General features: G+C 38.8%; 1 protein-coding gene across 1 annotated transcript in view; it reads right to left on the bottom strand.

The window, feature by feature from the left end:
- si:dkey-151g10.3 (serine/threonine-protein kinase WNK3) overlaps window positions 1-11,173 on the bottom strand; it is a gene marked incomplete at its 5' end in the record, with an annotated part of 30,679 nt that extends 19,506 nt beyond the window's left edge. The window contains 2 exon segments of the mRNA XM_024292125.2: window positions 32-204; window positions 10,425-11,173. Of these exon segments, the coding sequence (XP_024147893.1) occupies window positions 32-204; window positions 10,425-11,156 (905 nt within the window).
- Window positions 11,174-13,225: the final 2,052 nt, after the last annotated feature.

Below are 13,225 nucleotides of genomic sequence, written 5' to 3'. Positions count from 1 at the left end.
ACTAAGCTGATACAAAGAAATGTATACACACGTCTTCAGTGTTCCCGATGTCATGAGCTCAGTTACAAGTACGATGCATTTCTTTCCTCGAAGAGCAGACTCCCAGGAGTCATAAAAGCGGACGATGTTTGGGTGTTGAAGCCCCTTCAGCATCTCAGCCTCCTCCTTAAAGCGCTGCTGTTCAGCTTTGGTCAGCTTGCGATCCTAAAATGAGAAGTATGTGAAATATTACATTGTTATTTTAATATTTAATTCAATTTTTTAATCATTTAACACTTTTATAATGATTTTATAACGACATTCTTCCAGGCTCTATTCTTTTGATGCCATAAAAACAGTTTAACTGTTTGGTGCTCTCTCCAACTCACTTGTGACTGAACAATCATCACTACAGCCACTAGATGGTAGTAGAAATATAGAATTGAAGTCATGCTAAGACAACACCCAAGCTGTGGCAGCATAAAACAGATGTCTGCTGCATCTGCCACACATCCCCAGTATGGCGCACAGAATGGAGACTGCAAAATTCCAGTTCACCGGTGGTCATAGCATCCTGGAAAGCAGATAGGGTCACAGCTCACAGGCTACTTATGATGTCATATTAAACACAAATTCATGCAGTGACCCTGTCATGGTATTCGTTTTAGGGGGTATATAAATATGCATGCTAACAATTATGTAATGACTATCTGGATCTGTAGATTCTTCTTTCTCAAATGTGCTTCAATGAATAAAATGTATGCTAAAAAATAAAATAAAATGCACATAGATTTACTATCAGTCTGAATTATTTTTGTTAAAAATATGCATGTAAAAAGGCAATGTAATATAACTGAGAATATTTAAAAAAATGCTACTATAGTAGAAATCTCAAAAGATTAAATTCTTTTCTACCATAGTTGACGTAAGAAACAGTTTAATTTTATAGTAATTTACTTTCTGCTAACCAAAGCCACTTTGATTAAGAGAATAAAAAATAAATATAATAGTTTCATGAAATACTTAAACATTTAGGTTTATTTTTCTTTTTATTTTTTTAATGTAAAGCCACATAAATAAAAAGTTGATGGAGAAAATTTCTTCAAGGGAACAAAATAGCAGCCATTGTTGTGTCACAGACCTCACTAAAAATAGCAGTCATAAAAACTGGATTTCCACTGATCGATTTCATTGATGTTAAGCTTTATGCCTCACACAAAGCTAAGTTAATAGAGGCTGGGGCCTGTAGGTGGTTGGGTTAAAAAATAGACCGAATTGATGCATCTAATACAATATATTCACAGATTTTGCTATTCCAGTGTTAGCAGCCCTTACTCTTCACCTTCAAAGTTGTATTTTGGCATGTTTCTCTTCTGCTGTTTATAAGCTTAATGGAATGCAAGAGGAAAGTGCACTTTCCAAACTTAATCATAGAGATTGTCAACAAAAGGCTGATTGTTTTTTTGCTTTGTGCAAACTAAAATTGTGTCAACCAGTCAGCAGTTAAGTAGCTTTCCCCTTTAACACCATCTATAAATAAAAAAATAAAATCTTGGTACAATGGCTTTACTGTGTACTGTGAAACTGGTTCCAATCTTTTCCTGAATTTCCACATGAGCACTACTTCTGTCTCCCTCTTTATGTGGACCATCATTTCACTGTTGTCTGGCACAGGGTGAGACAGGGATGCTGCTTCTGTATGCAGCATCTCTGTGCCAATGCTGTGTTGCTGAGTGTTGGATCAAGCAACCCTAAGGTCAGCAAGTACCATCAAAAGTTTAGTAAGATAGACTTGTCTGCTGGCAGATTCACAAAAATCCATTCTCTCCTGTACCGCAGAATCATTTGAGCAGGAGAACACGTTTTACACATTTTAATGTCTTCCTTGTCAGAACATGAACATAATCCTATTAGGTCTTGAAAGGCTAATACAACCTTAAAGGAACAAAGGAAATGATCATTATGCCAACATTCCGCTGACAAGGACCCAGTCGAAATGCAAGAATAACAATAAAATAATAAATCATGAATTCTACCAGGGAGGGTAGTGGATTCCTGCTAGAATAATCAATTTTATAGTGACTTTATAGTAATTTGTGTCTTTACAATACACATTGAGTATGTCTCAAGCTTTAAATATCCTAGCATTTTCCAATCTTTTACAGTTTCTTCTTCTTAAAAATTAAGTTAAAACATGTTGGCAAACAAAGTGGTGCAAACATAAATGTTTTTTTTTTTTAAATCTTGGTACTAAATCGTGTATTTCCTTTGCAGCCAGTAAAAGAACAGTTGCTGCAGTCCTGACTGTACTAGACTAATGCATTGTTTTGTGCACTCACAGTTTGCTGGACACATTCATTGCTCTTAGATATGAAATATCTTAGTTTGTCCCCTTTATCTTTGCATACAATTAAGCAATTCATACTTTTTTGTAATTTATATTTAGAAAACCTTCCATCCATCAATCCATTCATCCATCTTCTTCCACTCATCAGGGACCAGGTTGCGGTTGAAGCAGTCTAAGCAAAAATACCCAGACTTCCCCCTCCCAGGTCACTTTCTCCAGCTCCTCTGGGGTAACCCTGACGCGTTCCCAGGCCAACCGACAACCGAGAGACATAGTCTCTGCAGCTTGACCTGGGTCTCCGCAGGGGCCTCCCCCCAGTGGGACATGCCCATATCTCTGAGGGACTGTCCAGCCATCCTACAGAGGAAGCTCATTTCAGCCGCTTGTATTCAGCATGTCGTTCTTCTGGCCATAACCCAGAGCTCATGACCGTAGGTGAGTACTGGAAACAAAAATCGAACAGTTAATTGAGAGCTTTGCTTTCTGGCTCAGCTCTCTCTTCACCATAACGGACCGGTACAGCAACCGCATAACAGCAGACGGCACACCAATTTGCCTGTCAATCTCACGCTTCGATCTTCCCTCACTTGTGAACAAGACCACAAGATAAACTCCGCCACCTGGGGGAGAACCACTCAATCTACCGAGAGAGGACAAACTGTATCACCCCATTTCCAAAATAAAAAAAATCCCACACAACTTCTTTAATTTCTGACTAAAAATATGCAGTCTAATTCTATTTACATGTTGAAAATGAATATCTACAACCATAAGAAAAAAACACCATCGAACAAAACCTACAAGACTATGAAAAACAATCCCTTCTATAAACACTCCATTAAAAAAAATTAATGAAAGGCTTATACATGATAAACTATAGCCAAAATGACAACTTTACCATCATACTTCTCTAGATCAAGGCAAGGAAATTCAACTTAATAAAACAACTCAGTTTTGTTTAGGACAGTTACTCTTTATAGTGAAATCAGGTTTAAATGTTACCCATGGCTAAATATCTAGGATAGTGTGATATAGATGTCATGTCAGCAAATAAATGCCAGAAGAAAACTTTGATTTCACACTCCGGCTGGAAAATGCCTCAGTAGCATCCAGCCTGGTTCTTTAAAGATCTTCAAAGCCACAAAAAGAAAAAAAAGATAGAAAAAAAAGAGATAAGTTTGATAATGTCACAAAGCTTTTAGAAAAAAAAAAAAAAACAGAAACGGAATCAGCAAAAATGCAACAAGGGATTATTTACTTACTGAGCTAAATGACCCTCAATTAGCACGCATAATTTCAAGTGACAGATGAATGTGGATCTCTGAGAATTGTAATTAATCTACAGATGAAATTAGAGCAGGAACACAGACAGGAAACTGAGCTAAACAGAATTCAGATGGAAAAAGCCAGAACAAATAAAATCCCCAAGAACCACAGATAATTGCAAAACATTGCAAAACTTAGAATTGCATTATAACATAATGTCTTAAACTACAAACTACGTACTGCAAAAGGCTAAAGCATGGCATGTTTCCTTCTTTTATTTTGAAATCATACAGCTAGCTAAAAAGGTCAAGCTCTCGTTTATCAATTATCCTCATTAAGCACTAGGTAAATAGAAAGGGCATGGCTTGCATGACACTCTGGTATGTAAGAGCTTGGGTGGTAACTACCAAAGCATGTGAGCCTTCGAACATCTATTCTGGCAAACACAGCACAAGTGTCAGATATCCGAGGAATTATTTTCAGGTTACATGCCTGACTCGGGAAGCAGCGCTGCGATAAACAGAGCTGATTTAAAGCCCTGTCAACAAATAGAGGAGTGTCTTTCTGGCTGTGAGGAGATTTCTCTACAATTGTTCGGTGGAATGAAAGAAATGTTGTCGTGCGGTGGAGATGTAAAGTGTGTCAGCATTTGAAAATCCAAGGTGGCGGATGGCAAGGATTAGATTACTGTAAGCCACAACAGCTCTGACTAACAAGATAAATTACTGGAAAAGACTGGCCTGCCCACCAGATTAAAGCTCCAGTGGGCCAACTTCACTACCCAGATGTCTTTGGCTCCTACTTTAGTCTTCAAAAAGAGCAGAAATGGTGATTGACCACTTCATATTCACAATGTTTAGCTTTCGTCCTTAAGATAAGTATAATCTGGTTTCAGAGTTAATTGTGTTTTATATGGGTAATGTTGTAAACCAGTTACTGTAACCAATAAAACCCCCCTTTGCTACTTAGACAATAAAGACTTGGTTGGTGGGAACATACAGCCTCAGGGGCAATAGTCAAATGCCAGTGACCTGGATGAACATGTGTCTAGCCAGTTTGGTTGGACTGATTCCAGTCCAATCTGCTCAATGCATCTGTGGTCTATTTGAATTAGCTTCCACTAATATTAGGCAAGGAAAGACAGCTTTGTTTATCTAGCCTCTTTCATACACAGAAGCAATTTAAGGTGCTTTGCATTACACTAAATTATACATTTGTCTTTGCAACCCCTAGCAACTCTGCTTATTGTTATTCATAAAAACAAAGTCAAAGAATTGTAATTTAGTATTTTAAGTATTTTAAGCAACTGTACCACAAAAAAATGTGGCATCATGTTTCGATAAAATAGATTCTTTGATTTTTATGCTTGTGGTCCAGGTACAAAATGTTCATTTTGGGTTCTTGTTATTATAACCTCAGTTCTGAAAGTGGTTCCATCGTGTGAGTGAGGCAAGCCAAGCTGGACCAGCCTGGCATGACTGGGTTGAACCGGTCTGGTTTCTGCCGCCCGAGTTGTGCTGTCTGTGCAAGGTTTTTGTTCCCGCCTAACAGACACCCGCTGTAATTAACTCCTGGGATCACTCTGCATGCTCACTCAAACAGACAAAAAGTGATGGGACAGAGATGGGAAAGAAGGGGGAGACGCGACTAAAACGATACAGGGCGACAGAGACACTAATGCGGCGACAAACTGCATGTCTGAATTAACCAGACAGGCAGCAACAGGTCACATACAGATGCAGTACATGAGAAACAAATACATGCCAATTTTCCAGTTTTAGCTCTACGCCTTTAAATGTAAGAAGGAAAGCAAAAGGAAGCAGACTGTTTCGGTAATGTGATCTGTAACAACCCACTCTTTCAAGCTGCACTTGCACAGCTAATCCACTGGCTTACCTCTCTTTTTGGTCACTGGAGGACAGGAGCTTGATGTTCCAAACTTGGATAGTTCTTAATTGAGGTGTGGAAATGTTCTAAATCAAATAAGTTTGTCAATGCCAGGATTAATAACTTTTTTGAGCAACAGTTAAGACTTATTTGATCATTATTAATCAGATGACACCTGACTCGCATAAATAATGATGTTTATAAGTTACAACACTGAAAACACATTAATGAGCCACAAACACACAAGAGAGCATGGATACTTAAATGAAAATGTATCTATTATAAGATAGGAGTGGAACTGTTAATCAATGAATTTATTTAAATTCCTACGATCCAACCAGATCAATCTGTCTGATCAAAATGAGATAAATTGATTTAAAACCATATTGGAAAATACCATTTGGAATTTAGGCACGGTAGGTTTATTTTACAAGAGCATGAAAATGACCAAGTGACATCACAGCTGACAACACACATGATGTATAAAAAAATGATCAAGTCATCATTACAGTTTAATGTGTGAAAAATCACATGACCAAACAGTGTGGTATAATGTTGGAATAATGTTCTGTTTGTATTATTTTGATGAGGAAAAACAAATGTGGGATAAACTTAATGAAACTAAAATATGAAAGGATTTAACATTAATTCATGCTTACTTGTTTGTTTGTACACATATTTAATCTACACGTAATTATCTTGTAAGAAATACAAGGAATCTGGAAAAATTCCCTGAACCGTTCAAGTCCAGGTAATTATTTATCTCTGAGTCATATTGGCTGAATTTTTTAGGCAAAATTTTAGGTCAGTGAATTGGATCATTCAAAATGAACCAATATGACTATAAATTGAAAATAAATGGTATCTGCAATCAGAAATTATCATGGGATTTGAATCATTGTAAAAACGAATTACTACATTCCTCATATAGGAGGTAATTCAGATAAATGTGTGTTCTTTGAAAAAATCTTTCTAATTTGATTTGACAGAGAATGTTAGGGACACATTTTTAGATGTACTGAAATAATATTTGAAAGTGCGATCTATAATCTTATAAAGTCATTGAGCTAGAGATGATTCACATTCCCTGCTCACAAAAATAAAGGCAAACTCGTGATGGTCACGTCTCTGTCATCTTAGCCCCTGTCCAAGGCCCTACTTAACTAGATCATCAAAAATTTTAGTGTCATGATAAAATCTATTCATGTTGGTGATTATGTACATTTTATTATCACAGGGGTGTTAAAAGTTAACTTTTCCCCAATTTTGACAAGCCCTTATTAAATTAGGTACTTTCACAATATATAACTGTGCTATTCAAAGGGATCGGTCATTACAGAATCCATTATCAGGAGGATTTAATGGCTTTAATGCACTCATGGAATCAAGTCCGTCATTAAAATCACAGCAATGGATCATTATTATTCCGATCACCGTTGGCCGCTCTGAAACCACTTTGAAACTGTGCACATGCTTTGGTAAAGTGGATTAAATAGGACAGATCATTTGACCTGAGAGACTAGAATGTTGTAGTGAATGCAGCCCTGGATCCATCTATAGGCGAGGCGTGTGACTGGCTCACTGTATGTGGGCATGTTTGTGTTTAGCATTAGCATTTAGCATTGGCCACAAGTTGGCTCCCTGTGATGGATGCCATGGTAATCCTGTTTGGCTGATTGTCTCCCTCTGAGTCTCCCTTAGTATCACTTCAAATGCTAACTCTGTCTTTATCCTCCTCCTCTGCCTTAATTAAAAAAAAATCCCTTTAATTTATTTTAACTTACTCATCAGTTTTTAAAAAGTAATATTTTAAACTCCTGAAAAATAAAGCAACCCTTTGTGTGAACTTAAATTATTTATTACTATTTTTTGTCAATACTGGATTAGAGCAGCAGTTAAAAAAAATCTTTTTTGAATGGCCCTAATTTCTTGTTTTTATTCACAGGCTAAAATAACAGACATGACCTCTGTTGGGATAAAACTGTTAATACAGATTTGGTATTCAGCCTAAGTCCTGTATTTTTTTTAAATAATACGGTTTCCTGGATCAGATTGATTACGTATAAAGCTAATTTCATCACTGCTTATGTAAGGCAGGTAAGCCCTGATCTGCCAAAACATATTCCAGGTGAAATATGACACTTTTGCAAGGCTGGATATTATTAAAAAACTCACTGAGTATCTCATTAGGACAAAAAAAAAAAGCTGTCAGGGAAAACATGGATCATCTGCTGAATGGAGGCTGATTTACTAAGTGCCGGCTAGAGTTCCACCAGAAAAGGTGATGAGGACTCGATGCTCATTACTCCAACACACCGAACCTGATCTCAAGGATTAGGCAGGGCTCTGTTTTTGGAATTAGCTCCAAACTAAACACATGACCGCCATTTTTTTTTTTTTACACAAAGCCAGCAGTCAAATCAGCTGGCTTAGCACAACACAGCTCACCATTGTGAAACTAAGAGTCAAAGGAATGAGTTTCCTCTGTCTTCTGCAAATCTGTCTCCCACCAGTAGTTCATTTCAGACCATGCAACAATGTCTCCCATTAATTCAGGAGCTAATGAAGTCTGGTTGGTGACATAACATAAACCCCTTGAGCTGTAATCGCCATTACAATTGCATTTCATTGTTATCCTCTGCAATGCCAACACATGACAAAAAGATTCATATTCGCTAATGTCCCGCCTACGTTTGCAACATCCAACACAAAGTGAGTACTCGTTCCAGCGTCCAGTCACATGACTAATGCCATGCCTCTATGCATAATGCAGCAGACAAGAGATCTTGAAACAGTACTTTTTACTGATATGTTGAAACTTATTACAATACAGTACACAGTTAGAGTTTGCATTCTATGACACATGAATTATGAGGACCAAAACTACGTCAATGAAATTATTTTTGTGAAAAAGCAGAACAAGATATTAACAGTTATGCTGCTGAACTGATTTCAGATTCACTGACAGAACATATAAATAAGTTTAATCCCATAATTTGTATTTTTTTTACAAAATATCTGTGAAAAATCAACCCTATGACGCCAGAGATGTGACTTGTGGCATCTAAATAACACATACTGAAACGCAGCAAGTCTTCAACCGCACAATCACTGTGAATCAGCTAATTCAGAGAAGAAGGAAAGTGGCTTTTCATTAGTGGCTTGTAGTGATATGTATAGAAGGATATGGCATTCAATTAAAAAAAAAAAAACAGATGATCTTGGTTCTAATTTCTCTGTGCATTAAAATGGTTTAAGTGCTTGTCACATTATAGCCGTCTGTTTTGTTCTTCTCACTGAATTTATCCAAAAAGATTAAAGAGAAAAATGCTGGTGAGGTATGACCAGTATTTGTGGCAGGTGGTCTGTTTATTCAAGATATCTTTTTATTAAATATATACATATAAATCCTAACGATCCAATTTCATTTTTTCTGTTTTTGAGATGTTTTTTTTTGTTTCTCAATATATTTTATCCCAAGTTTTTGCTATAATTTTTTTAGAACTTCAACAGTTGGGTCCAATCCGAATTATTCCCTTCTCCCTGGCACCTAATGGAAGGGGCTTGTGAAGTGCAACTGGTGTCCGAAATATATTTTTCAATATCCTCCCCTCTAGGCAGAGGGATAAAGACCCCTCCCTCGTGAGGGGGTTTCACGTCATACTATGCCGTGGGGGAGAAGTGCACAGAAGTTTACATTTAAATGTAAGTTATGACTTTTTATTGCAGCATGACCTTTTAAAAGTTATAAAACCGCTGTGATAATGTATATTCGAGAGCTGGAAGCTCCCCGCTAACGCTAGCTGACCTATTGTCATCGAGCAACAGTAACGTCCAAAATCGGAGACACTATTTTTTCATAAATCTCCATTTGGAGGGATAGATGTAGGGGAAGGGAGCTGGCAAGAATTCAGATTCAGCCTTGTAGTCCCAAAGAATCAATAACTAGCATTATTCGCACATGCTGGTTCACTAAGAGAAAGAATAATATTAGAGATTTCTGCGAAGTTCGTTTGAGCTGTAATGTTTTTTAAACTATTTTTGATGAGGTACTGAGAAATTGATCATGTTTGTTTGGGTTGTTTTTGTGTACTTTATTGACGGTCCTTGTCTGCCTCTGCAGCTTCCCAAGCATCAAGCTCAGAAAAGGCGGATGCTATCTATCTAAAATCTACAGCAATAACTCATTTTTTGCATCCCCACAAACAAAAATAAACAGTTTGCAGCACATAGACAAAACATACCAAAAGAATGCCAGTTTGGGTTGTGTCTATGGTATGGGGTTTTTATATGTCAAAACTCCACGCAAAAATAAGACATCTCCACACTTGTTTCAAACATTCCTCGCGGACAAGTCATCGCGCTCAAGAGACTGTCTACTTCTGCATGCATGAGCTGGTCCCTCCGGCACGAGTGATGCGTGCGCACAAGCAGAATCTCAGTGTACACGACATGTTGGTCATGTGAGCTCATGGGGACTCTGGCTCTGCTCGCGGAGCATTTTTCTGAGCGCGACTGAAAAATGACTTTTGACAAATGGGGGCGGAGACATGACATGGACACCTTCTGACATTTTTTATAAACACGAAAAATTTTAACGAAGATCAACCATTTTATTTACTTTTTTTTAATACCATATGTTTCCATATGCAATACATTACTAGCATAAAGTTTTGCATGACATATTACTAACGTAAAGTATTGCATAGAGGCGCAAAGCCACTTTTCTTTGCGACAGGATCAGCTGATTTACAATAATCGCGTTCACCAATAAGGAGTTATGGTAGTCAAAAGAATGAAGTCTAAAGTGCAAAGGCTTGACTTTTTGCACTCACTAAAGCCAGTCTGTGACTTGCTCAGACAGGATACATTCAGCCAACCATACATTGATTTTTTTATTTATTATTGAAAGACAATAATATTCTTTAGTGTGTAGAAGTCTTACCTGAAGTTCACACCAAGCCACCTCCACCCACGTCTCTGTATCTAGGCCTTTATAAACCGTCTTGAAGGCTCCTCTGCCCAGTTCAATGTCAAATTTGAGAAATCTTCCACCGGGAGAGGTGGCTACAGCTTTCATCTCCGCCTCCTCCTCCTGCTCACAGTCCTTCTCCTTCACATTCTGGGTCGGTGCACTTGAAGGAGCATATTTACCAGACTCGTTGCCTTGACATACATCATGTCCCAAGGCTGCAAAGGAGGCTACAACCCCTTTCTGTTGAGCATTGCCAAAGCCTGAATCTTTGGAGTGCAGCTCTAGGTGGGGGGCACTGTGAGGAGCCACAGTAGGGATCTCCACTCCATCATCCTCCTCCTCACAAATGTCCACACTTTTCCTGAAGAAGCGCTTTTCCCGCCTCAGAGGCTTCTGTCCAGTCTCAAATGATAAAGATGGTGTGGTGGAAAAGACAGGGGATTCCTCATAATCCTGGGAAGCTTGCTTTTCTCCTCCTCCACCTTCACCCCCTCCACCTACGTCTCCTCCAATCCCTCCATCGTCCTCTCCTGTTCCTCTCCCCTTCTGAGACCAAGAACAGCTAAGGTCAGAGTGGGTGCTACATGTTTTCTCCACCTGTTGATCAGCCCTGCCGTCCTGTTCGGAGTGGGTCTTCTTGTGTCCATCCGGTTTTTCAGAGGACTCATCCGTACCCGTGGGTTCTCCAGGATCTGTGGCCATTGCGTCTGGGGTTTCCAGACCTTTCTTGACCTCCTCCTCCTCCTCCAAACCTTTTCTCTGCTGTCAGTCCCCGTCTCTCCCTTACTGTGGTCACCCACTCAGCTTTTTTTAGTCAGTTAGGTTGTTCTTCCAGTTGGGAGCTAGGTCTAACTGTGTTTCTGATCTTTGCAGCTTGAAGGAAGACTGTGTGAGATCGTCACTACTGAATAAAAAATTCCACTTCACGTTTTTCGTTATGTCATCTGCTCCACTTTTTTTTAGAGTTTAATTGTGCTGAGGTGATCACAGAAAAGCAAATATGTGTAGGTCAAGAGACAGCTGGGAGAACTGCAGAGCGCTCCTCACTGCAGTACGATGATTATCTTCAAGTCAACCTGCAAAACAAACAAAAGAAAGCATATATGTTTTCGTTTAATACCAACTAGACAGTCTGGATCTATAAAAGTGTAAAATGGGCTCTTTCAGTAATACATTTAGGAAGATTTCAAGTTTCTATATAAACAGTATATTGCAATAAAAACCTTTAAAGTAAGTTTGTAATCCATTATCAAGGATACAATTTTTAGAATCTTGTGCCTTTAGTTTAACATCTCAGCGAGTCAATAGAAAGCTGCAGAGAGAAAAGCACAACTTGAACCATTGAAAACAGCTGATGGTCCACTGGATAGTAGTGCCTGAATAATTTATATGCAGGGCCAATGCTGGGGAGTATTAGACTGACTACAACTGCAGAGGAGGGAGGGCTCATAAATATAAACAGCAATTGCTGTAATTATAATCATAGCTGCCGATGGGACAAATCAATCCACAAACATTTAAGCAGCCAGAGGAGATTTTTCACTGGAAGATGGAACGGAGCATTTCTAAAAGCTCAGTCTCTGCTGAGGTTGGTGTGTGAAGACCAGTGGACATCTTTCTGAAGCAGAATTTCTCTTTTCAAGTGTTTTTCGATGTTTTCTTTACCTTTTCAAAAAATAAAAATTGCCTAACCCAACTAAGCAAAAGCTGAATAGTATGACTTGACGAATGTTTTAGTAATGGAGAAGTGAATGGAAAGGAAATGTGGGGTCCAGGTCAGAGCATCCACTCCTTTTACATGAAGCTCAACCTGTTAAATCATTGACTGTATATGAGAACTGGACAGAGTGACCCCTCTTTCTTGCATTCCAAATAAGAAGTACCCGCTGGTTCCAAGAAACCAAACACCATTGACATCTATTGAGAACTCTACGGCTGTTACTCAGTCGCTCTATTAGTCAGAATAACCATTCTTGCTCTCTTTCCTGTATTTGATATGCTCTTGCTAATACTAATTTTCTTCATGATTTTTTTTTCTGTGATGAAAGTTGTTTACGTTATAAATCGGATGCTTTAATAAAAGTATGTGGTGGCCGCGGGCTGCCAAGTCCAATATTTGATTAACAGATTCTCCTGATCCCACTTTCAGTAGAAGGGGTGTGGTCTTTCAACAAGCTCACTCCTGATTGACAAGATAGAAACCTTAACTCAGACCAACTCTGACCAATCACTGCTTACTGACGTCTGGCTCCAACATGGCAGTGTCCATATCAAAAAAATGGTAACTGAATTAATTTGGTTGGACCCAGAAGTATTCTGTGTGGGTGATGTCACACTCGCTCAGTCCAGTTCTCTAAAGTCTCGTTTCCACTGAGCAGTCTTGTATGGTTTGGTAAGGAGGGGTACACTATAGTCCAGTTCATTCTGGTGAGCGTTTCCACTCAGTTTAAGCCTTATTTCCATTTGTTGTCACAGCACATGCGTGCAGTAGACCGCTAACATGCGTCTAGCTCACCCTGTATCACACCGTCACCAAGGATGGCGAGGAACATTTGCAGTTCCACCACAGACCAGGCGCTGTTGTTTGCAGGGATTTTCAATATAGACTTAAAAACGTTGGAAATGTTAGCTTAAATTAGCGCTATATTGGCGCTTTCTAATACCGTCATCACTTTCTGCCAATCAGCGGGTGGCTACAACGACTATTCAGTTCCACTCTTCAATGGACCTACAACCGATGGGGGCCCCTCAAGAGGTATGGTTTGGTACTG

This window comes from Oryzias melastigma, linkage group LG7 (genome assembly GCF_002922805.2).
Source record: "Oryzias melastigma strain HK-1 linkage group LG7, ASM292280v2, whole genome shotgun sequence".
Taxonomy (NCBI): domain Eukaryota; kingdom Metazoa; phylum Chordata; class Actinopteri; order Beloniformes; family Adrianichthyidae; genus Oryzias; species Oryzias melastigma.
Note: the sequence above shows the minus strand (reverse complement) of the source record. Positions and strands in the feature narration are given on the sequence as shown.